The sequence below is a fragment of the Populus alba genome, chromosome 5 (assembly GCF_005239225.2).
Source record: "Populus alba chromosome 5, ASM523922v2, whole genome shotgun sequence".
Lineage (NCBI taxonomy): Eukaryota > Viridiplantae > Streptophyta > Magnoliopsida > Malpighiales > Salicaceae > Populus > Populus alba.
The window spans coordinates 20,056,059-20,081,740 of record NC_133288.1 but is presented as its reverse complement, the minus strand read 5'-3'; the positions used below and the strand labels follow the sequence as shown (position 1 = coordinate 20,081,740).

The 25,682-nt window shown below is 34.6% G+C and overlaps 2 protein-coding genes across 2 annotated transcripts; one reads left to right on the top strand and one right to left on the bottom strand.

Moving 5' to 3' along the window:
• The first annotated feature begins 651 nt into the window (after positions 1–651).
• LOC118061663 (sulfate transporter 3.1) lies at positions 652–5,591 on the top strand. Its single transcript, XM_035075174.2, has 12 exons — positions 652–1,165; positions 1,267–1,474; positions 1,709–1,880; positions 2,054–2,119; positions 2,730–2,843; positions 3,315–3,431; positions 3,879–4,005; positions 4,106–4,392; positions 4,488–4,678; positions 4,791–4,876; positions 4,965–5,041; positions 5,144–5,591. Exons 1-12 carry the CDS (start codon positions 829–831, stop codon positions 5,327–5,329), a joined length of 1,968 nt encoding a protein of 655 aa, XP_034931065.1. The 5' UTR covers positions 652–828; the 3' UTR covers positions 5,330–5,591.
• Positions 5,592–7,763: 2,172 nt separating this feature from the next.
• LOC118061664 (protein NETWORKED 1D) lies at positions 7,764–16,091 on the bottom strand. Its single transcript, XM_035075175.2, has 5 exons — positions 15,876–16,091; positions 15,445–15,538; positions 15,043–15,317; positions 9,775–13,850; positions 7,764–9,192 (listed from the first exon to the last, which is right to left on the bottom strand). Exons 3-5 carry the CDS (start codon positions 15,143–15,145, stop codon positions 8,011–8,013), a joined length of 5,361 nt encoding a protein of 1,786 aa, XP_034931066.1. The 5' UTR covers positions 15,146–15,317; positions 15,445–15,538; positions 15,876–16,091; the 3' UTR covers positions 7,764–8,010.
• Between the last annotated feature and the right edge of the window lie 9,591 nt (positions 16,092–25,682).

The window sequence follows — 25,682 nt, the reverse complement described above, 5'->3', positions numbered from 1 at the left end:
CTTGATTTTTTCCTGGGGAGGGGCTATGTCCCTTTCCTTCTGCAATCATAGAGCTATGAAAAAGTAAAGCAATCAACTCCAAGATAAAGATCCGAAAAGCATACATTAGGCGTTGTTCAAAGTTGATTTAAGGGAGGATTTTGTCTTGCGGACAACATTAAGTACTCAAAGGTTAATTTTCTTGTACATGGACTGCCTATAAAGTTAGGCGCCATTAGGTCTAAAAATACGAGTTGCAATTTGGGGCCTCATCAAAGATTTGGTCAAGCAGGTAAAACATCTCACAAACCAACGGTTATCTAACACGTCTCCAGTTGACCCTCCACTTCAAGAACTATCCAATGGCAGTGCACCAAGTCACAATGACATTCTCTGGTGGCCAGAAAAAAACAGCCGTCCTATATTTATAAAATAAAGGGGGCTTCTTGGATTTTGCCTCTCTGTGGTAGGGAGAGGAGACCCTACTCCGAAAGCAGAATCAGAGGGCACGAGGTCGGAAGGCAAGGCTAAAAGGAATACAGAAAAATAAAATAAATTTTCGAATAACTGTACACTTTTTTATTACAAAATTACTGTCATAACCCATTGAAAATGAAAACCCCCCTCCCAACAGTCCACACCCATCTCCTTATAGTCCAGTGACTGCAGTCCCCCCCTCTATAAATCCGTGGCCAGTCCGCACACTTCTCACTACTCTCACAACGCCGGCGATCTCCTCTCTCTTTATTATCTTCTCCACCCACCATCTCTTGAGATTTAGAGCATAGCCACGCAGATACATTTAAACAAATTAACCAAATTTTAGAGCTAAATTCAAATCTTGTGCATATGGGCAGCGCCGACTATGTTTTTCCGTCCCCTAACGCGGAGTGTGCACGTCGAGTAGCGATTCCACCACCGCAACCATTTGTGGAGTCGCTGAAATATAATCTTAAAGAGACTTTCTTTCCTGATGATCCTCTCAGGCAATTCAAGAACCAGCCCACTTCGCGAAGATTCGTATTAGGCATAAAATATTTCCTTCCAATATTTGATTGGGCCCCTAGTTACACTTTTGAATTCTTGAGAAGTGATTTTATTGCTGGGATCACCATCGCTAGTCTTGCTATTCCTCAGGGGATAAGTTATGCCAAGCTAGCCAACTTGCCACCAATTCTTGGTCTATGTAAGTTCTAGTATGAAAATCACCAACATAGAGCAGATTTTTAGCTGAACTGATTGATATAAGAGCAGTTTCTTATAGAATTTGTGTCTAAACGCATGCAGATTCAAGCTTTATTCCGCCATTGGTTTATGCAATGATGGGAAGTTCAAGAGATTTGGCAGTGGGGACCGTTGCTGTTGCGTCTCTCCTCACAGCATCTATGTTAGGGAATGAAGTTAATGCTAATGAGAACCCCAAACTTTATCTCCATCTTGCATTCACTGCCACATTCTTTGCCGGAGTGTTTCAAGCTTCCCTTGGCTTATTAAGGTAAGTAGCTGGCCTTTTTGTCTTCTGCTGCTCTGTGTTCCAAGAGTTCCTTGTTTTCTTTCTTTTTTTGGTATATATATATGAATAATTAAGAAGAACCATAAACGGTGATTGACCTATTATTTTCAGATTTGGTAAACAGTCGACAAGGATAAAGACACTTCAAGCAATAAGAACATGCTGATATCTCCTTTTACGGTTTTCTTAACAGTTACTGTGTTTACTGTGCTGCAGGCTAGGGTTTTTAGTGGATTTTCTGTCACATGCAACGATAATAGGCTTTATGGCAGGAGCAGCAACTGTAGTCATCCTGCAACAGCTGAAAGGGATTCTTGGGCTTGATCATTTCACCCATTCCACGGATCTTGTCTCCGTCTTGCGTTCTGTCTTCTCCCAAACACATCAGGTCCGTTGATCTTTGCATGTGTGCTTTCATTATCCACTTATCACACTACATTACAACAAACATAAATAAGTGTGTGCCATGCTCTATATAAAATGTCTCCTTCAGAGATTAAATATAATGTTGAAAGAAGTTAAGCCAACACTGATTCTTGATTATTATTATTATTAATGCAGTGGAGATGGGAAAGTGCCATTCTGGGCTTTTGCTTCCTGTTCTTTCTTCTCATCACTCGATACATCGTAAGTAAAGTATTTTTGTATTGCTTAATTTTCTTGCCTCCATAGTTTCAATCTTTCACATAATTGCAGATCATTGCTATTCTGATTTCATGTTGCGACTTGCCCCACGTGTCGCGGCCAAAACTAAACAGAAGAAATGAATTTACTACCATATAAAGAAAGAAGGGCCACCATGTGTATATATATATATATGAATTGATTCACTGTCACCCATCTTTCTCAATATCTTCTATATAACAATTTAAATAATTTAATTTGGGATCAAAATTCTCTCTTTACCTGCTTCACTCTACAAAATATATTAATGATCTTGTAGATAATAGTAAAAGATGCTGTTGTTTGGTATGATTAATCAAACCTCTTCATGCCTTCATTTTCAACTTGTTGGTTACTTAAGAACAAGAAACAATGACTTTTAAATCCAACTCCCTGACCGGAATTCTGGAGGAATTTCTGAGCTCATTTCTCAATGCAACTACACTAACATATATTCATACATACATATGTTCATCTTGTCCTGTTGCATGTAATAATATGCTCATCTGATTAATTTAATAATATAATGGAGTGAAATAATAACTAATGAGTTGATGATTGACTATTTGTACAGAGCAAGAGAAAACCAAGATTCTTTTGGGTATCAGCAATGGCACCATTGACGTCGGTTATTCTAGGAAGCATCCTCGTCTACCTCACCCATGCCGAGAAACATGGAGTTCAAGTGGTGAGCATTCCCATGAATTGTCGATAGAGTAGCCTGCCTTCTTGTTTGTCTTTGTTTACGTTTTTTAGGGAACCCAAGTCTGTCTCTGTGACTGTCAATGCTGCTACTGTTCTGTAAAATATGCGTTTGTTGCAAGCTGCACGCAGACAGATTCAGTCCCATTGTATATTAGGGCTGGACCACCACAAAGGGTGGCTTTTAGTGTGCTATAAGATGAGGCCAAGATCCATCCTCCATGTGGGTTTGGCCTGTTGGGTACTTGGATTTTGTCTTTTGGGCCCGATCCAAATAATTGCTCCGCTCCAAGTTGTGGGCTCCAGCCAATAATAGAGGCTGAGTGGACCCTACCAATCACCTCGACTTTGATTTTCCCCGACCTGATGAGCCATTGGTGGGTCGGTTTTTAGTCGTGTTTGTTTCCGTTCTAATGTGGTGTTTTTTATTGCATGCGCGATGGTGTATGTTACTCAGATAGGACACTTGAAGAAGGGGCTAAATCCACCGTCGTTTGCGGATCTCGTGTTTGTATCTCCTTATCTTTCGACAGCTATTAAAACTGGCATCATCACTGGTGTCATAGCCCTTGCCGTAAGCAACCACCCTTATCCTCTACTATTTTATGTGTTTTTATCCGATTATTAAAAAGGATTTTTTTCATAATTTTAAATTGTTTTTAATGTATTAAAAATAAATTTTAAATAATATTATTTTAATATATTTTTAAATAAAAAATATTTTATAAAACAATCATTATCAAAATCTTAAAAAACAACCATAACACCCAAAGATATAAGCTCATCTAAGACGTGCCCCTCTTGCCTCGTAAGAGTATTAATAAGCTATTTATTTATGGACACCACAAATTCAGCTAGATGGTTTCTTATTTTAATTTGGACCTCCTAAATGCATTATTAATTAGCAAATCCTATAAAATAAGAGAAATTATGCTATCTAATTATTACATATTAATTAATAGACGTATATATATTATATACACATAATTAAGTGAGGCTCGGTTTATTTAATTAATTACAGGAAGGAATAGCAGTAGGAAGAAGTTTTGCCATGTTCAAGAATTACCATATAGATGGCAACAAGGAGATGATTGCTTTTGGGACCATGAACATTGTGGGCTCTTGCACCTCCTGCTATCTCACAACAGGTATAATTTTTTCCTTTCCCAGGTGAAATTAAGAATGTAATTCCAAGTTATAATTATAATAGTAAACTAAGAGTTTTGGTGATACAATGGGAATTTCCAGGGCCATTCTCGCGATCGGCTGTGAATTTCAATGCAGGATGCAAGACAGCAGTATCGAATATTGTCATGGCGGTGGCAGTCATGGTGACGCTGTTATTCCTGACGCCATTGTTCCATTACACTCCACTTGTGGTTCTGTCCTCTATTATTATCTCTGCCATGTTAGGTCTTATAGATTATGAAGCAGCAATCCATCTTTGGACTGTCGACAAGTTCGACTTCATCGTGTGCATAAGCGCATATGCTGGTGTGGTTTTTTGCAGTGTCGAGATTGGCTTAGTCGTCGCGGTAGGGACCACTAGTTATTATATAAACCCTAAAACTTGGAATCGTATATGTCTGCGTACCATCCTTCGATACTAAATTCCCTTGTGCATGTGCAGGTGGCAATTTCTTTGCTCAGAGTACTTCTCTTCGTCGCAAGACCAAAAACATTTATTCTTGGAAACATTCCAAACTCGATGATCTACAGGAATGTTGAACAGTATACGAACACAAGCAGCGTTCCCGGCGTTCTCATACTCGAGATTGATGCTCCTATCTACTTTGCAAATGCAAGCTACTTAAGAGAAAGGTGTGGGCTTATCAAACTCGATTTTCTGCATATCTACATGCCAAAAATGCTTAAAATCAACCAATCAAATCCTTATCTCACAAGTGCTATTATATTTTGTTGTATCCATTAGGATTGCGAGGTGGGTTGATGAAGAGGAAGACAAGTTAAAATCTTCAGGAGAAACCAGCCTGCAGTATGTTATACTAGACATGGGAGGTAAGCAATGCACGCTCCATCATTTTTCCTTTGGCAAAAATTGATTACATATAGAAAATCCATTTACATTTCTTTCCTGGTTTAACAGCGGTGGGTAACATTGACACAAGTGGGATTAGCATGCTTGAGGAAGTTAAGAAAGTAATGGACAGAAGGGAACTCCAGGTATATTCTTCTTCAAGCTTCTATATGACCTCCAAATTTGATTTTATCCCACACCATTACTTTACATGTTCTGATGTTCTTCGTCGCCATGCATGTTTACAGCTTGTCCTGGCCAATCCTGGAGCTGAAGTGACGAAGAAACTCAACAAGTCCAAGCTAATCGAGAAAATAGGACAAGAATGGATGTATTTGACAGTAGGAGAAGCTGTTGGAGCGTGCAATTTCATGCTTCATACTCGCAAACCAGACCCCTTGAAAGAGGAATCTGAGGCATATAACAAAGTCTAAGCTGTCGATCAGCAAGTGTCATTTTCCAAGAAGGTCAACTCTACAAATATGTATCGGTTGTGTGCGCATTGATTTAGGAAGCTGTTATGCATCGCATGCATATGCTGCATCAAATCAACACAAGTGAAACAGAAGTTGACTTGGTAGATAATTAGTTTTAGTTGGAGGTGTTTTTTTCCTTCCGACAAGTTACAAGTTGTACAATGTGTACGTTTTATACATGAGACTTCGAGTGGAAAGCCCTTTGGATTATTTCTGATGAGCCACGTGAGCATAAGAATATTGGACTCCGCACGCAACCTTAGTCATTAATGTTGAAATGACTTTTAACGCGCCAAGTTATTGGTTGAATTAATATATATATATATATATAATATATATATAGATATTGTTGATTTATTTTCTAGTAGAATAAAGAAATAAATTGTGTGGGGTTTGATATAACATTACTCGATGATTTGGAAAGTTTAGAAATAATATGAGTCACCAAAAAAAATATAACTTGGATTTAAAATAAATATTAAAAATGATATTTTTTTTAAGACATTGAAAAAAAACATATTTAATCGATTCGTGTCAACTCAGATTAACTTCTCAATTGGTTATGAAACTATAATAGCCTATAAAAAGTAAAATGAAACAAATTATGAAACTCAATTTTCAATCAACTTTAAGTGTTGAAAGATAATATTTTAAAAAAATCAATTGAAAAAAATAACTTGATTTAATTCAAGTTAATTAATCTGTCAAACTCATGACTTGAGTTATAAGACCATGATAACCTCATAAAAAGCAAATCAAAACAAATTACAAAGCGTAATTCTCAATCAACCTAGTGTTGAAGAATGAAGATGATAAAAAAAAATCAATTAGAAAAATAAAAGAAAAAAATCATTTAGAAAAATGAAAGGAAAAAAAAACTTAGGTCAAATGAGTTAACTCTTCAAACTCGTAGTTTATGTAATGAAACTAAGATAACCTTATATAAAATAAATTAAAAAATATTACGAGACTCAATCCCCAATAAACCTAATATTGAATGATGAAAAATAAAATTGAAATATATATTATAAAAAACAGAAAAAACCAACTCGAATCAACTCAAGTTAACTCGTCAAGCTTGTGACGTGAGTTATTAGATGGGGATGACTTATAGAAAACAAACGGATAAAAATCATAATCTCTCATTATCAATCAACTCAATATTAAAGAATAAAACTAAAAAGAAAAAAAAAAGTCAATTAGAACAAGAAGAAAAATCGAATCAACCGTGTAAACCTGTTAGAGCTGTGATTTAGATTATCAAATTAAGATAACCTCATAAAAAGTAAATTGTCAAAGAAATTATAAATCTTAATCCTCAATAAACCTAACATTAAAAATAAAATTGAATTAAAAAAAAACAAGGAAAAAAAATATTCTAGTGAATAATATTATGTGGGAAAGGGTATAGTCAAATCTTCTCCTCTTTTAATTTTTCTTTGTTAATTAGCAAAAGAAATGAAATGCAAGTCTAAATAGGTTTAGAGTATAATAGTACATAATATGAAAAAAAAAAAATATTTTAAAAATACATTTCACTTGAAAAAACAAGAAGAAAAAAAATAATATTCTAGTTAATAATATTATTTATATTTTTGAATTGTTTTGACATACTAATATCAAAAATTATTTTAAAAAAATAAAAAAATATTATTTTAATATATATATATAAAACAGGAAATCATGTGCAGATTCGATACTTTGTTGGGCTTTCTGAATTGTTGTGGAGCAATTGATGCAGCGCATGTCATCATGACCCTTCCGGCAGTGGAAACCTCGGATGATTGGTATGGCCGAGAGAGAAATTACAGCATGTTCTTGCAGGGTATTGTTGTACATGAAATGAGATTTTTAGATATTGTTAAAGGTTGGCCTGGTGGCTTGACAGTGCCAAGACTATTAAAGTGCTCGGGATTTTTCAAACTCTGTCAGAATGGAGAATGTTTGCATGGCAACTCAAGCATTTTATCTCAAGGAGCGGAAACCAGAGAGTATATTGTCGATGGGGATAGGCTATCCTCTTCCTCCATGGCTCATAACTCCTGAAGCAGTGATGGAGTCTAAGCTTCCATGTCCACTTGAGGCTGCAAGGTCGATTGCAGTGAGAGTATATTGTTTACTCTACAATATTGTAATGGATTTGTGGAGATGAATTGCATCCTGATGTTGCTCTGGTCATGGAGAACAATGTTGCAAGCAAGTTGATCCCTTGGGGAAAATCGCGAGGCAAAACCTTGGAAAACACTCGCAGCGTAACAATTAGAAATCTGTTTTGAAGAAAAATCTCAACAGTGCTGTGGCCAAGTAATCCGGTGCCATTTGAGTTCGCAATTATTAATGAAACTAATTAAATTTATGAGCTATGAAAAAGTATTCCAACACGCACGCCAAATGAAGGGGAAAACAAGGCTCTAATAGAGCAGCTTCTTCTGATTAGACGGGGCCTGACATGTACAGCAGGGTCTCTAAACTAAAAGAAGACCGGGTCCTCTCAAAGCAAGCAAGGTTTAAAAAAAAACAGAGAGTTTAGCCCTCTATATAACACCATATCTAGCAAGGAAAGTTTATGCACAAAGCAACTAATGTCTCGAAAAAAAAATTGAACTACACCGATTATTTTCCGGTAAAATGTAATCGCATCAATCTCCTTTAGTTGGAGGTTGCACACATGAACAAAAGTGCCCTTTCTTTTGCTTCTGGCTAGTTCTTGTTCCACCATACAGATAGTCCCGCAGTAAAACTCTTGTTTTTCGCTCTGTGATTTTTGTTTTTCCTCTACTGCTGTTTTCGCCATCGAGTTTCAGCAAAAGGAACTGCAATTTCTGCACCTCCAACTGCAAACGCCCAATGTTCTCTGATCCTCTTCTTGCCTGTTCTAGAATTTTTAGTCTCCTGACACTGCCACTCTCATCTGTTATTAGTGCGGACTTCTCATCGAAGTACAATGGCTCGTCTTCAACAGTCTTCATTAATTTGCGATTAACTTCTAACAGCTCCATGATGGCCTCCTCGGATTCTTCCAGCTGCTCCTTCACATTATCATATTCAATACCCTTTCCCTTTTTGCTCTTCTCTGTAATCTCCACCTTACTCTTCAAATCTTGAACTGTTATTTGAAGATTTGTCAACTTTTGAGCATCAGAATCAAGTCTTTCTAGAATTTTCCTCTTATTTCCTTCTTGACGAGACCCTGATAATGTCTTTGAGATCTCTAATTTGTCCACACCCACCTCCTTCTCAATCATTGATTCTGTGGAGGGATGCTGCCTGATGTGTTTTTTCTCCGCCTGTGAAGCAATCACCTTCTGAGTTTTTCCAACAGTCAGGTCATTGCTGTCATTCCGTTCAGCAGTTTCCCATATTTCAAGCATCTGATAATCAGCCTCCATAGTTTCTCTTCTGCTTAATCTATAAGATGAACATTCAGATATCTGATCAAGCATTATGTCTTTTGTCATCACTTCACTCCCATCCTCAGAGATTTCACGTGTTTGTTTCTGCTGCCTGAGATCATCACTAAGCACGGCCCTCAGTTCCTCATGCTCCGGATTTGGCTTGGCATACTTCCTTGTTTCAATACCTGCTGGATGCAAGCTGCTTCCAGATTTCAACTCCTCAATCTGCCTCATTGCAGCATCGAGTTTGGAATGAGAACTCAAGTTTTCCACCATAACAAGTCTCTCCTTCTCAATGACTGCCTTCTCAATGGCTATAACCCTCATTTGCAATTCCTGGAAGTCCAAAGTTCCACCTGGTACCACGCTACTCTGTCCTTCACTCATTTGTTGACAACTTTCGGCATGCACCACCATTGCAGCATCCTGCAACAAGTGGAATATAAGCAAAATATCCAAAACCATGAACTTGATATACAAAACAATATGTATTTGCAGCTTATGAATAATTGACAACTGAAATTATTCGGGGCATCACAAGGAAGCTTATATAAATCCTGTCCAACAGCATTGAAAATGAGAACCAGCTTATTTTAATACAGGGTTCAGAAATGACAACGGAATGCAAAAAAGATTTGAAGAAATATGTAGATAGGGCCTTTGTTTAAATGGGAAAGGGGAAGAAGTGGAAGAATAACCATTGATAAACCCCAATTTTGCAGATAAGAAGCTGACAAGTTATCAAACAAAAACAAAACAAAAAATCAATGACAGTAGCATAGAAGTAATGTCTGGGCACATCAACTCTGGGTTTGAATGGAGCATGAGAGCTTATAAACGTTAATACAGGTAAAGTCTCAAGGAGTGATTGATGTGATAAATTTTACAAACCCCACGGAGTATGATTAGACAATTAATGGATGGGATTTTGATCATGTCACTTGTAGAACCAGGCCAAGTAAAGTTGCAATAACGGAACGATTCAAAATCAGATAAAATAGAAATTACCTTTGGTTCCTTGTTGTCAACTTCATTAAATGTCACATCTGAAAGAGTGTGCTTCTCCAGTGATGTTACACAATCCCTCAAAGACATGAAAGCTGGAAAATATGCAGCCATCAGAGCTTTGAGGTCTGCATTTCCGCCTTCCAAAGTACTAACTCTTTCTTTCAGCTGGTTGATCTCCACGTCTTTTGAGCAATTTCCATCTTCAAGTCTCTCACATAATTCAAGGAGCTCATGAATCTTTCCTTCAAACAAGGCTTCTCGCACAGCAGATATCTGTAGTTCACCGAACAATGCAACAGCCTGAGACTCTAGTAATTCAATCTCATTTCTTCCCTTTACCAGTTCATTACTCAAATTTTCCTCCCTGCCTTTAACTTCTTGAAATTCTTCATGCAATTTCCTCATTTCAGACTCCAATTTCTGATTTACTTCACAAAACTTTTCAGCCTCCTTACTTTTCTGATTATAATCTCCAGATAGTTTGATGATCTGCATTTCTTGATCTGATTGTATCATCCCGGCCTCATCATACTTGCACTTAAGATCCTCTACCATTTCACACAACTCTCTCTTCTCATCCTCTAAGGAACTGAGCTTATCTAACTCCTTCTCCAATATCTTCACCTTCTCATTGAGACCATTGTTGTCATGATACAGTTTATCTAGATTTTCACCAAGGCTTTTTGTTTCCACAGCTTTTTCGCAGATGATATCCCTGAAAATTAGAGAAAGGGTACTTTGAGATACAGTTTCATAAAGAATGCAGCAGTTTTCCTCTTCTAGTTTACATTTCTCCATCAGCAGGTCAGAAAATGATTTCATCAAGGACCTCTGCTCATCAAGAACCTTGCAGTTCAATTCCTGTAGGTTCTGGTGAGCACCTTGCAAGTCTGACAGCTGCCCGTGAAGATTGCTTAGTTCAACCTTCAAAGCCTCCTCTTTGTGGTCTCCCTCTATTAACTTCAATTTCATCACTTCATTTATCCCTGAAAGCTTTTGGCTCTCATTCTTCAAAACCAAGAACTGCTCAGACCTGGTCGTCAACTCCTGATCAAGGATATTTTTAGTCATCACAAGATTTTCCACCTCTAGTTGAAGTTGCCAAAGCAGTGTAACTAGAACAGAGTTCTCGATGACCAACTGCTGATTTTCATCTTGCATCTTGAAGAGAAACTCTTGTGTTTCTTGAAGTTTGTTGAGTACATGGATCACAAGTTTTTGGTCTTGCTCCGTTTTATTTTCACACTGGTTTGCATCAAGTTCAAGAGCCTTCAACACCTGATAAAGTCCCACTCTCAGATTTTTAATTTGATCAGAGATGCATTTCAACTCTACTTGTTGTTCACAATTTTCATGTTTCAGATCAGAGATCTGTTCCTCTGAAAGTTTAGATGCCTCCAGGAGCTTCTGATGCTCAAGCAAGAGGGAAAAATTCTTTTCTTCCAGATCTTGTGCACTTTTCTGCAAGATAAAGATCTCAATCTCCGCATTCACAGCTTTGTCCAGCTCCTCTTCATATTCTTTCTTTCTGCACTGACCTTCTTCTTGTAGAAAGCAGATCTGTGATGCCATACCAGCCAATTGGGACTCACTCAACTTGGCTAGATTAGCATGTTCTTGCTTTTTGGCATCTAAAGAAACCTGTAATTCTTCTACTTCATGAAGTGTTGATTCTCTCTCCTTCTCCAGAAGGGAATATTTCTCTTCTAATTCTTCATAATTTTTCTCCAAATCCTTCAGGCTTTTCTCAGTGATGTCCAACTGAGAAGTTAAACTTCCTTTCATAGAGGCCAGTTCAGACTTCTCATTCTCACGCAGCAGGCATAAATCTTCTAAGCTCTTTGATTTTACTCTCAGCCCCTCAAGTTCAGCATTGGCAGCAATGAGGAAATTCTCCAGAACACTGTTCTTCTCTGTAAGTTTCTCCAAATTATCAGTCACAAATTGCAACTCAGAGGCCAGCAAAGCCTTCTCAGAAACAAGAATGGATTTCTCTCCCAAAAGAGATTGACAGGATTCTTCCAGTTCCTTTACCTTCTCTCTAACCCCTTCTAGCTCAACATTCAAATCTGATAAAGAATTCTCCAGGAGAGCATTTTTTTCAATAAGTTTGTCCATGATCTCCAACTTTTCCAAAAGAGCCACCTTTTCACTTCTGTCTTGCTCACAAACCTCCTTTAGCTTTATGTTGGCATCTTGCAAATCCTTCACAGACAACCCAAAGGACTCTGGGCTGAAACCAACTGATTCCACCTGCCCCATGATTGCCTGATGCTTCCGGTTAAGGTCATTTAACTCCTCCTTCAGACAGTAAATTTCTTGCTGAAGAGCATTTCTTTGGTCCACTCGAAGCTCAACCTCTGCTTCAAGTTTTGTTATGGTCTCCTTTAAGCTTGAAATCTCATCTTGCAGATTCTGTATGGTCAGAGCTGAGGATAAGTTGACTTCGCTTACGCTCTTGTTCTCCACCTTGACATGCTCCACTTCATCTTTTAAACTCTGATTACGGGCTTCCAGTTCGTCCAAAATTTGAGCCCTGTTCTGAAGATGAGCCGCCATAGATCTCAGTTCTTCCTGAGATTGAGAGTGCAGATGCTGTAGAGTTTGAAAAGCAGTTTCGGCCTCCATGAATCTCAATCGCTCTTCTTGTACACAAGTCCAAAGTCTCCCCAACTCCTCCTTCTTCTCCGTAACTTCTTCGCTTTGAGCTGCCACTTTCTGCACCAATGACTCTAACTCAGACTGCATGGTTTGATTTGATTTTACCAACAGAATACACCTCTCTTCAGCATCCTTTAGCTTCACAGCCCCATCATCTATCTCTGAGTTAAGCCTTCGGGCTTCCTCCTCAAAACAAGTAATTTTATGCTCCAGGCTGACAATTGTTGCCAAGCATTGCTGGTACTGAGTGACAGCAGCTTCCTTCTCTTCAGTTAGCTTAGTCAAAGCTTGCTTCAAGGTTTCAATTTCCCTTTCAGCATCACCTGCACGCTCACTGAACCTCCGGGCATCTTCCTGTGCATTCAGTAATTGGTCTTCTAGATCAGATATCTTCTCCAAACATTGTTTGTACTGAACCAGCACAACATTTTTTTCAGCTTCTAATCTAGCCAGGTCTTGCTTTAGAGATTGAGCTTCAATTTCAGCCTTGCCAGCTCGCTCGTTTTGTTCTCCTGCATCCTTTTGGACTTGAGATATACTGTTCTCCAGATTAGATATTTTTTCCAAACAATGCTGGTATTGAAGAAAACTAGATTTCTTTTCAGCCTCTAACTCAGCAAGGGCTTCCTTCAAAGTTAGAACTTCAGCTTCAGATTTGCTGGCTCGTTCATTAAGTCCCCTGGAATCCTCTGTTGCACGAGAGACTTCTGACTCCAGATTAGACAATCTTTCCAAACTATTCTCATACCGAAGCAGGTCAGCTTCTTTTTCAGCTTCTAGTTTAGCAAGCGCATTCTTTAAAGTTAGAATTTCTAGCTCGGCTTGACTCACTCGTTCAGACTGGGATGGGATTCGAGCCTTGAGATCATGGCTACTGTCATTCCACACACCTTGCTCTTTCTCCTCTGGATCATGGAAACTGAGGCCTTTTCTTGCCCTCCCTTCTAAAAATTTAGCATGGTTCACCCCATCTCCAGACCCAAAAAGATCATTGAGCTGTTTCAAACCCTTTCTTCCAGGAACAGAATCTGATTCTTCAGTAAAAGCTCCATTCCTATGAGATGGTGAAACACCCAAAGCATCCTTTTGCAGCTCATCAAGGTCAAAAGGTGCATGTATTGGTGGCATATCAGGTGTGCGGGGATCACCATCAGTAGCAGAACCTGCAGGGGAATCATCGCCAAGCATAAGGGGGACTTGGTTGGGGAATGCTTCTGCCATTGTTCGATGTGCCTGGCGAAGGGCCCCGGTGGCATGATCATATCTTTCAGCCAATGCACGATATGCTCTATAAAACTCTTCAACTAATTTCATAAGCTCCGGGCGTTTCTTATAGTACATCTCTGCCCTCCTTGCAAAGGAATCTGCGTCTTCTTCAAGGAGTTTGATCATTTGTTTGACTTTGAAATCCATACCTGTTTATAGAAAAGAGAATTGTTGAACAGTTAAATGCCAATAGATAGCAAATGCTGCTGTAAGTCTAGCACAAAACCTACAGAATGAAAGAAGTAATAAAGAAGATAAAACTCAAATTCAGTATATATTTTGAATAAGTACAAAAAACTGTGGTGGTCTACAAGTAAGCAATAAAATATATCCATTGGTTCCACCTTCTGATTAAATGAGTAGCCGTAGTTTTATTAACCACAAATCACCAAATTAAATTAGAAGCAGAATTACAAACCATCCAAGGAGAGTCAGGGTGTGGATTGACAAAAGAGTTCGTTAATTGATACTCTTTGTTAAATACTATGCAGTGATATAGTGTAGCAAACCAAGGAGAATGTTCCTCCAAAAATTTGGTTTCTTTACCCAAGAAATACGACAATCAATTCACAAAAATAAGGAGCTCGAAGATATCAGAGAGGTGATGTAATTTCATGCCATAAAAGAAAAAACTTATAGATTGAACCCTTGGATAAACCTATCAATTGTAAGGAAAATGAAAAGCAAAGACACAAGCATGAGACAAAAATTCGGAAGCTATATCTTTGCAACCACGAAAATCACATTGGCAGTAATTATCATCCGATTCTTAGATTGTAGCACCCAGTTTATCATTTAAGTTATCAAATATACAGCAGCAAGTAAATTCAGAGATGGTTGCGACGATCAAATGCAGCCAGGTGCAATTAAGGCTCACACCAAAAGTAAATGCAAGCTAAATACCTTCCAACTTTTTTTTTATTTTGTGCATACATTTCAAGAGTTTTAACTGATTCCATTCATTTGTTTGGAATTCTTTAATTATGTTTCCTTTCATCCCCGGTTGCAGTAGAGATGTTAGGAGATCAGAGATCCACTTCATCACACGGGCATAAGTAGAACTACACAGCAACAATTAACATGAGGTGTCAATCTTCATTAAAATTAGTTCAATTTTTTTATTTCCTAAGAAGGAATATGGTTAATAAAAGCTATTCTTCAAAAAGTTGACAGTCAGCTGAGGCAAAATGTTGGTGCCATTCATTGTAATGTCTTGGTTACCATGTCTTCCAAATAGCCAGCTCTCACACTTGATATGGAAAAATGATTAAACAGTTAAGCACACCCCACTTGCACACTAAACAAAAATCCAAACTAAATTCTTAAGAAACAAACCAATACCTGTAAGATTCTCTTGAAGCCATTTTGAGTTTTTTGGGCTGATGTGGCTGTTCCACCACCATGAATACTTCCGTTTAGAATCTGCTTGCGACCTGGCAGCCATAATTCAATCCAATAAGCACTACCACTTTCCAATTCCGATCGCAGACACGACAAAATTCGATCCTTGAAGCAGTAAGTGATGATCCAGTCCAAAACCAGATATAAATACGACCACCAACCAGTCAAACCAGTACTGATTCTCAATACTGATCTTTGTATTTCACTCCTTGTACCTATGTCAACAAAATCAACAAACAAAACATGCTTAATTCAATTTCAATGTTAACAACACTGATAGTTTATAAGATCAGATCCTTCACAACTTGAAACAAATAAATCCAGACTAAAAACAAAAAATACCTGATCAGTAGAGCTTTCAAGTCCAGTAAGTATTTAGTATACGAAGGAGCAACTGCTCTCTTCAGAATTTATGACAAACCCGATCGAAAGAACACTAAAAAAAACAGCGAGGTATGAGAATCTGATAAAAGAAAGAAATACAATAATATTCTTTAAAGAATCACGAATTAATTTATTCATTCAATTAAATAAAGAAGAAGAAGAAGAAGAAGAAAACTGCGCGATCATACACAGCAGGTTAAAGCATGAAACTCTAAAAGAAAAAACAGAAGAAGCAATCGGAAGTGAAGAAAAAAACAAGAACAGCATAATCAAGCACGAAAAGGGCAGAAAAACACGGTCCATTGACCGTTGACATGCACTGAACAAAGGACGATGTAACTATAGACGACGGCGACAGTTGAAAGATCAAACAAAAAAGAAGAACTCACCAAAAGGAAGCTTTTCGAGATTAATCTGATTAGCAGCTACAAGAAAAACAAGTACGGCTGCTTCCACTGTATTTGTTATTGGGTATCACCCCATGTTTGTTAGATCCCTCTGTGCCTCTGTGTGTAACTCTTTATTTGTTTGTTTTTCTCTCTCCTGCTGTCGTTGCTTGCTTCTTATGCTGTTGTTTGGTCCCCTTGAGAACTGTCGTACATTAAAAAATTAATAATAAAGTTGGCAAATGATAAAATGCATTGGAAATACTATTTATTCCTATCGAACTAGAGTTGGCAACTACAGGCTTTTTTTTTTGTAATTCTACCTGATTCTCTTGGATCTTACTGCTATTTTTTTGGGATTTTAGAGAGATTTTGCTGTATCTTGAGATTTTAATTAAATAGAAAATCGGTATCCTTTCTTTCAATGAAGATTGTGTTGCCATGTTTGACGTGTGCTTCTTTATTCTTGAGGTAAAAAAAAACAAGATGTCAGCCCGTTTGGAATGGAAAACAAAATTTAATTAATTAAATGGAAAAACTAAAGGTTTTTCATTAGAAAAAAAAAAGTTTGAGTAGTTCATTTGTTGCATTATAAAACATGAAAATTGATAATAATGTACTTAAAAAATGATAATATTGCATCTTAAAAGTTATGTTGATATGGTATGATTATTGAAGTGATTTATTCTATAAAGATTCGAAAGCTTCAAATAGGATTTTGAAAAATAAATTCTTCATTTTTAACTAGATTGAAAAGATTTTTTTTTAATACATTAAACTTAATGTTTGTTTAGCATTGCATTATTTTTAAATTATTTTTCTTCTGAAAAAAATTAAATTAAATTATTTTTTATTATTTTAATATATTGATATTAAAAATAAATAAAACATATAATAAAATTTTGGAGGCCTCCAAATTAATCCCCACGGAAAAATCTGACTTTCGAGCCCTTAAATCACTGCATTAACCGTTGGTTTCAAAGAGGGCATTAATGCTTGAAGTAAATATGAGGACCAATTAGCAATTAAATCCTATCAACGTGGTAGGTTAGTGTGGAAAAAAAAGAGCAAGAGGGCGTAATGGTAATTTGGATTAGTGAGAATCTCGTGGGAAGGGTATGGCCCGGCGTGAGGCAGCGCTTTAAGAAGTGGGGCCGAGTGCGCGTCATGGGCGGTGGCGGAAGACGGTCGCCATAGAAATTCCTCCGTGTACAATTACGACCACGTGTATGTGGCCCATGAGTATAATTTACCTACCTTGTTTTTTTCATGATTATATATAATATACATACCTTCTTAGTTTATAAATAGTTTTGGCGTGTTACGCGGCAGCTTAAATAAAAAAAAAAAAAAGAATTGAAAGGAAAAAAAAATTCGGATCTTGAAAAATTATTAGATATTATTGTTAAATATGGCTTTTAAAACTTTTTAAATTGATTTTTTATCTAACTCGGCATTTAAATTATTATAATATGACTTATTTGATCTGGTGAACTCAAAAATAACTTGGATGATTGTTAAAAAGTGTGTTTCAACTTTAAAAAAATTTAAAATTACCTTGTTTTTTAATATTGAAAAGGCAACACGTGAATCGATTTCGGCTTCGTAGCTTAACTCATCAAATCTGCAATATGGGTGATAGATTCCACTAGTTTTAACTTTGTTTTTTAGAATTATTTTTTATTTAATTACATGATAATATAAATAAAATGTTTATAAAATTAAGTACAAACCATATATTAGGATATTTGTTTAAAACTATGATAATCTTAGAAAAAGCAAATCAAAAACAGTTGATAAAGATAAATTCAAAATCAAGCAAATGTTGAATGATAAAATTCAAAGAAAGAATGAAAAAATAAAGCTTGAAATATGCATTGGTATTATGGTTATCTTTCCCTTCTTTATTTGTGGTGAATGTTATATTGGATGAAGAAAGGGTTAGTGTGGTTTGATTTGACGAGATAGTAACCATTTATATTACAGGGAGCATCCCAGCCCTTGATTTCTCTGCCTAAATCCTTTCAACCGACTTGGAGGCTGATTTTGTCTTTGTAATGTGTTAGTGTATATGTCATATAATCAATCTGTTGGTTACATGTGACATTGACTTTTTATATATATATATATATATATATATCGAATACTTGATTAATTAATTTAATAGTTCAATGATGAATTCACGAGTAAAAATAAAGTCGACGAGATAAAAATGCTTTGCAAGTAAAATTATAAAATTGTTGTAATTATAGAATTACTATTGCAATAAAGTATTGATCCTAAATGTTCTTTGTCAATACTCTATCAAGACTGGACATTAATTAAAGTTGTTGAGATTAATACATATTATGATTTTTTTTTTTTGTTATGAAAGGAAGTAGTTATTTTCATAAACTAGGATATGAGAGATGTCTAAAACTAACATACATGTGCTTGTCAGGTGATATGTACACTGAATTAACCCGTGTAAGAATTTTATATGGAGAGATCACTTGTGTTTATGAAAAGACTCACATGACAGTTATGTAAATAATCATTAGACTTGAGATCACTAAGTTATCTTATATAAAAAGTATTATATTTTGATCTTGTTGCACGTTGTCTTAATCAAGGGTAACAACTGATCAAATACTGGGTATAACATAAATTATGTGAAGGTATTTAAGTAATCAATAAAGAATTCATCACTCTTGGTGAATAAGGAAAAATATTTTATCTATTCTCAAATAGTATTGATTATAAATCCTTACGCAAGATGGAATAAAACTTGAAAAGAGTTTTAAACTTATTCAAAAAAGCAATGACTATGGTATTTAAGAAAAAAAAATGATTTGACACAATAGACATACTTTATGTTATAATATCTAAATCAGAACATTGTTGCTGACGGGATAATAATTACACTGAGAAACTGGTTGCTGAAAGGCTAAGTCAACCCAATTATGACTTTCCTAATATTTGAGAGATCATGATAAGATGCTAGAAATTATATTTGATCTTCAAATATAAATTAATTAATTATTGAATCGATAATAAATTAATTTAATCTTATTTTATTTAGAATTATGATTTATATTTGGACAAATTTATTAGGAAACCTGATGAATCACACGTATAAGAGCCATTGGTTAAAAACTAAAATAGAATAATTAATCAAGTATGACTTGATTATAAATAAATTTTAGACGCACGCGGGCTAACTTGACATACTCGACTGTTAAAAAACAGCTCAAATTGTATGGTTACATGATATTCCTAAACTCTCTTTAAATTTAAAAGAAAAAATAAAAATAAAAATAAAAAAGTGAGTTATGGTATCATTTAATGAATTTGATATTTAGTTGTATGCAGTTTAGATAGCAATTAATATTGGTAAATAACATAATAATAATATTAATAATATATGCACACATACTTTTACTTTTTTGGTCAAAATAATCTACTTATTTTAGTTATATGTAATGTTAAAATAAAGAAATAATTAGTAGCATGTGATGTTTTTTTTTTTTTAAAAATACAAGAATAAACCATAAAGAAACAAATTTAGCCAATAGGTGAAAGTAGAAGTTGTCCTCGTACTGCATTGGAGAAGCTCCCCAAATTTCATGCCCATGTTCTTAACCACTTGGACTAACTTGTGATAAATTTAAAACCCCAATTTATTTTAAACAACACCACGTGTTTTTGAAAAGAAAAGGAAAAAGAAGAAGAAGACGTGTTGATTGCTATTCCCATGATCCAACCACTATATTGGTGGTTAAAAAGACAGGATGGGTTAAAAATTTATTTTTTAATCTATTTTTATATAAAAAAAAATCTTTCAAATATCATAAAAAATCTTCATATATAACATTTATATCAACTCTAAAATAAAAAAAAAATAATTGGATAAAAAAAATGACACTCAATCTCTTTTATCACATATTTTTATATAAAAAAACTCATCATTATTGAACACTATGCATTGAATGGAATCCATTAACATTAAGAATTGCAATTTTTTTTTGTTAAAAAGTTATCAAACTGATTATTATTTCTCTTATAATTATTTTCAAGTGACTTTCTCTCTCATCTTTCTAATTTAAAGGCTAAATCTTTAAAAAAATAAGCTTTTTCAGCTCAAGATTGAAATATCAAGAAATATAAAGATTGTAGGGGAAAAGAGAAAAGTAAGAGAGTGGAAAAAGAACTTTTTTGCTTGATTTTAAATTAGACATGTTGTTTCTTTTATTTTACTTTTTAATTTTTTTTTTGAAAAAAAAAAATTGTATCCTCAACAAATTTAATGATATTTTTAAAAATAATTAAGTCAACTCGGGTTAACCCATCAAACCTACGACCCATAACATGAGATTAAGACAATCTCATAGAAAGAAAAACACAGAAAAATCAAAAAGTTTAATTTTTAACAAACTATTTAAATGATAAAAAAAAAAAATCAATGTAATTTTTTTTTAAAAAAATGATGTCATTTCAAACCCTCTTAGTTGTTTTTTTTTATAAAATTCTTATATTTATCTATTTCCCTTTTGCTTTTACTGTAAGAATACAGTGCTTTTACTATAAGAATACATTGCACTCCTGTTAATCATCATAAGACGCAGGGAGTGTTGCAGCACGCAGTAACGAGGCAGCAGGTCCATTTCTGTGGGAGTCTATCAAAAGTTCGTGGAGGTATGAATGTGGAAGAGCAAACATGCACGGTCTTAATCATACCACTTCTTGGGTGTGTGGAAAAAGGCATCTAGCCGGTGAAGTGTTATGATTGATCCATATGGTTCCATGATAATAGTTTGCTTAACTAATTTAATTTGAATGTGGGCCCCCCATCAATAAACAGAAATTTGAATTCGGCCCAGCTAAAATCAAGAAAGGAATAAAAATCGGCCGAAAGTACAATTTATAAAATTACATGGCCTTGATCAGAAACATCGTCAACAATTAATTAATTCCCCTCTTATTACAATAACAATAGTAATAATCTGTGTTTATGCAATGCATGGGAAGTTTGAATTGGATAACATACTTCTTTAGTTTCTAAAAAGTAAAAGATTAGAATAAAAGGGTGTAACTTAACCTGATAAGTTTTAATTTTTTTTTAAAATTTATTAATTTGAGTCCTATAAATTTTAAAATAATCGAAAGGTTATATGATCGTTAACTTTAAAGCACGTAAAATTAATTGAGGTACACGTAAACTGACCTAAACATTCACATTTAATAATAATAAAAAAAAGGTAAAAAGTTGTTGACTTTCTATTTTCGTTTATTCAAAATGATTGTTTAGTCAAAATATAAAAATTTTATTTCTAATTAAAAACAAAGACCAACTGTTAAAAAAGATAGTTTAAAAAATATGAATAAAAAATAATCGAATATCAATTAATAACACTCTTAATATTTATTAAAAGTCAAACATAACAATTCATTAGAAAACTAATACCTATGACTTTTTTTTCAGGATTAAAAATGCCCATTATAAAAAAGGAAAAAGAAGAAGAAGGAAACATGTAATTAGAGAAATTTATATTCTTAGCCACCTATAATAATAATTAGTGGAGCAATATAAAATTTATAATACTACAATCTTAAAAAAACAATACTCACAATAATATTCATTAGCCCAATTTCTTTCTTGTTTTTTTATTTTATTTTTCCATGACTTCAAGCACATTATTGTGAACATAAATTATTTATGCCCCATATGTTATCGTGGATAATTTAGGACAAAAAAGATTAGGAAAGAGGCAGGAATTGCACACTCACCTGTGCTATTTTTCTATGCAAGGGGAGATGGACAAACATAGGAATATAGCATTAGAAGCTTTGTTCTTTGGACTCGTCTACGTACTGAAAAGACATTGATTAAAATCAAATGATTGAACAAGGGTTGAATTTTTTTTTGTTGTTTGTTTGTTTTTATGTTTTGATTGTGTTGGATTTTGTTTAGCCTGAAATAAATATTAATTTAATATATATTTTTAAGTTTTTTAAATGATTTTGATATGTTGATGTTAAAAAAAAAAAAATTAAAATAAAATTATTTTAATATATTTTTAAATAAAAAATAATTTTAAAAAATATCTTATACCATGCTATAAAATACACCAATTCCTTAGTTAGATAACAAAATTGGAGCAAGATTTTGTTTTTTTAAATCAGGTGAAAAGGGCCAAAGCTTTTCATTTGATGGAGAACAATGATGAAAAATAAATAAGAAAGGGAAATGTAGCAATCGTTGAGAGCGAGAGGGGCCAGAATAGCTAAGGTGACTTCTAAGACTTTACCTGGTCCCTTGCATATTATTGATGTTGGTTTTGCTTCTACCGTAGAAGCTAACTTTCATTGGCTTTTCTGCAAAGAAAAGGAAAAGGAAAAAGAAAAAGAAAAAGAAAAAGAGAAAGAAAACATTATTATTGACTTTTCCATAGGAGTTACGATTACCTTCGGTACTGAATCATTAGCCATGTTCAATTAGCTGCACAAAGGGGAAATTTTAAAACTATAACGAGGAGTCTTCTTCTTCTTTTTTCACGAATATTAATGAAATTTCTTATCTTTGAAAAAAAAACAACAACAAAATTCAAACTAAAACGTCCATGATGAAGTGCATAATAAAATTAATTAAATAAATTATTAATGAAAAAAATAAAAATTAGTTGAGGTTCTGGGTTTAATTCCCGTTTGGGCGTTTATATTTGATGATTTGTGATAAACAAATTGTCTGTCACATTTTTTTTTTTAAATAAATAACTGGTGGGTCAGGTATCTTTTGTTGTTCTGTTTTTAGTTTGTTTTTTTAGACACTCCAAACTTTTTTTCCTTGATATTTTTTTTGGCACTTCAAATTTTTTCTACTAAATTTAGTTCCTTTTAAGTTTTTAATTACATAGTTTATAAATACTATTATTAATTTTTACTTGAATTTTAATAATTTTAAAATAACAATACTAATGATAAATTGGTCAAGAAAATTCAATTGAGATTGATTTTTTTTTATTATTAAAATTCTTAAATAGATTTTAAACATGATTTTTAAATATTTATGATTTTTCTTGGCAGTTAATTACATAAAATATAAACATACTATTTTGAGATTGTTTATTAACTTGCTTTAACAGTCATAAAATACATATTTAAAAAAAAAAAAAATTAAAAATCATTATGTTGACTAACATAAATATTAAAAGATGAATTAATAGAAAAGTTTATCTTGATAAAAAAAAAACCGAATATATTTATAAGTTCGATGACAATATTAAAATAAAAAAATTGCACCTTTCTTCATGGTCGGTTTTTGTAAACTTCTCCTCCACTGGATGGTTCCAAATTCTCGAAATAAAGAACAGCAATTGTTTTTTTATTACCAATATCATGGTATGTTCACATGCTATTTGATTCAAACTGGAGGCCCAGTGACCCGCCCTGAACCCCACTGCTTTGCCAGCTCTCTTTACCTCACCACTTTCTTCCTCCCTGCAAATAGGAACTCTTTTGTTCTTGGAGCTTCTAGGAGACTCAAAATCCAAAAAATTAGCAGTCAAATCCCTCCACAAAATGCTGTCACTCGTGCATTCCCTCGCCCATCATCTGATTCCCCCGTTACTTTGGAATATCTTTCCAAATATTAAATGTAAAAAGAGATAAAAGACCTATACAGGAGGGGCCATCAGGCTGAATTCATACAGATTATGATCTCAGCTGCCACGGAGCAGCAACCACTGCACAGTACACCCATTTTATTGAAAACCCTGAAAAGCAAATTAACCTGCTATAATTGCCATGATTTTGTTTTGTAAAGAGCAAATAACTGTGGAGAAGCACCCCATTGCCCCCTCCCCAACTATCATGAATATTGGTTTCCAACGTGCCTTGTGCTTATCTTAGAACACAGTGCCGTATGCCTCTACATGAGCTGCATTTCTCGACGGCATGCATGTTGAAAAAGGTGGCCATGCTCCATGTCATTTCTTAACAACTCATGTATAGAAGCATACAAGAATCTACATGGGCATTATATATGTTACATGGGGTAGGCACTTGTCGTGTTTTGTTTGACATTTTCAGAACATGCGTTTGTTTGACATTTTGTGCATGGATGGATGATCGCCATGATGGGCACTCGTAATTATTCATCCAGAGCCAACGTGGTCGTGTTCATGCATGTCGACCAATGTTCATTGAGCTGGCCAGTAATATTTCTCAACCCTGCACATCGACCGAATCTATATTAGTTTTTGGTGGATTATTCATATTTGGCAATTATTATTCATATTTGAGATCTGTTACCAGAGTGTTTAGGCTGATTTCCGTGTGTTAGGCCGGAGTTCTGGACACCTCATTAAAAATATTTTTTTAAAAATTATTATAATATTAACATATCAAAATAATTAAAAATATAATTGAATCGAAAAACATAGAAAACCAATCAGGCCTCCATGTATGGCTTGTTCTCCTATTTTATTTACTTCAAAAAGAAAATGCACAAATAAACTACTGATTTTATGCGTTAATACCATACATAATCATATAAAACAACGAATTATTTCGGAGTCAAAATTTGATAAATATGATTAATCGGCAATGAAAATACCATTGCATCATTTCATGAAAAAGATAAATAACGTGATTTGGAATCAATATGAATAAAGCAGAGTTCAACGACATTGTTTTTTTTTTTTTTTTCTCCCATTAAAAAGAAAACAACATTTGACGGGCCTAGACTTAATACCCACTTTAAAGTCCAAACCAAATGCCTTGACTATGGATGTAGGACTGGGCCCAGGATTGGACCATCGGTTTACTTCATCCATCACCAAGACATGATAAAACACAAGGCAAGGCTAATCAAGATCACCAACCCAGGGCTTGGCGAGCCACCAATCTCATCCAGGACTTACCATGCCTACTTTTGATTCAAAATGTTTAGTTTTTGGAGTTTTGCTGCTAATTCATTTAACCTTAATTTTTTAAATGACATCCTGAACTGGTTTTTACAAAAATAAAAAATAAAAAAAATTCATCACACGTTGATTTATTTATAAAAGACAGCTAAAACTTGAAAAGAGGAGAAATGCAAAATTATTGTTTATTTGCTTTGGGATATGTATTCACACTAAGGGTGAGCAAAAAAACCGATAAACCAAGAAAACTGGAAAAAAAAAATCAAAAAAACTGAACCGAAAAAAAAAACTGAATTAATCGATTAAAAAATCACAAAAAAATTCTAGTTCGGTTCGGTTTCTAAAGTCTGAAACCGATTGAACCGAACCTAACCGAACCGGTTCAACCAGTCAGCACTCTAAAAAAAAGTAAGTATAAATAAAATATTTTCTAACCCTAAAATCACATTTAGCAGCCGCCCCTCTGCATATCACTCCCTCCCTTTAGCCCTCTCCTTATCCCTCCCCTTTTTCTCTAGCCCCCCTTTCTCTGCATATCCCTCTCCCTTCCCTTTACTCTTTGTAAACGTAAAATTATAAGCTTTATGGGGTGCTTGCATGATGTGGGTAAGTGTCAAGTGGTGGATTTTTTTTCCTTTCATTACCCCCCTTTTTTTTTCTATTGTGTTTCTTATCTTTTACTGGCTTGTATGGTTGATGGTTTAGACAATTTATTCATACAAGTTTCAGCCAACAAGCATGATATTTTTTGTTTATTGTGTGCAGCAGAATTTTTGATTTGGAGGCTCTTGTTTTAATTGGGGGTGGTTGGGACATGGAGCATCAAAATGCCCAAACAGTGAAGATTTTTAGTTGCCTTCTTTGACGTAGGAATTAGGGATTTTTTTGGGACTGTGAACAAGTTGGA

What these genes read in the sequence shown, in the direction of transcription:
- LOC118061663 (XM_035075174.2), top strand. Translation starts at nt 829, where the DNA reads ATGGGCAGCGCCGACTATGTTTTTCCGTCCCCTAACGCGGAGTGTGCA. An exon ending in CTCCTGCTATCTCACAACAG is followed by an intron (nt 4,006 to 4,105) that starts GTATAATTTTTT and finishes GGGAATTTCCAG; the next exon opens with GGCCATTCTCGCGATCGGCT. An exon ending in TGGACAGAAGGGAACTCCAG is followed by an intron (nt 5,042 to 5,143) that starts GTATATTCTTCT and finishes GCATGTTTACAG; the next exon opens with CTTGTCCTGGCCAATCCTGG.
- LOC118061664 (XM_035075175.2), bottom strand. Translation starts at nt 15,145, where the DNA reads ATGGCTGCCAGGTCGCAAGCAGATTCTAAACGGAAGTATTCATGGTGG. An exon ending in GCTTCAAGAGAATCTTACAG is followed by an intron (nt 13,851 to 15,042) that starts GTATTGGTTTGT and finishes TTCTATAAACAG; the next exon opens with GTATGGATTTCAAAGTCAAA. An exon ending in TTGACAACAAGGAACCAAAG is followed by an intron (nt 9,193 to 9,774) that starts GTAATTTCTATT and finishes CACTTGTTGCAG; the next exon opens with GATGCTGCAATGGTGGTGCA.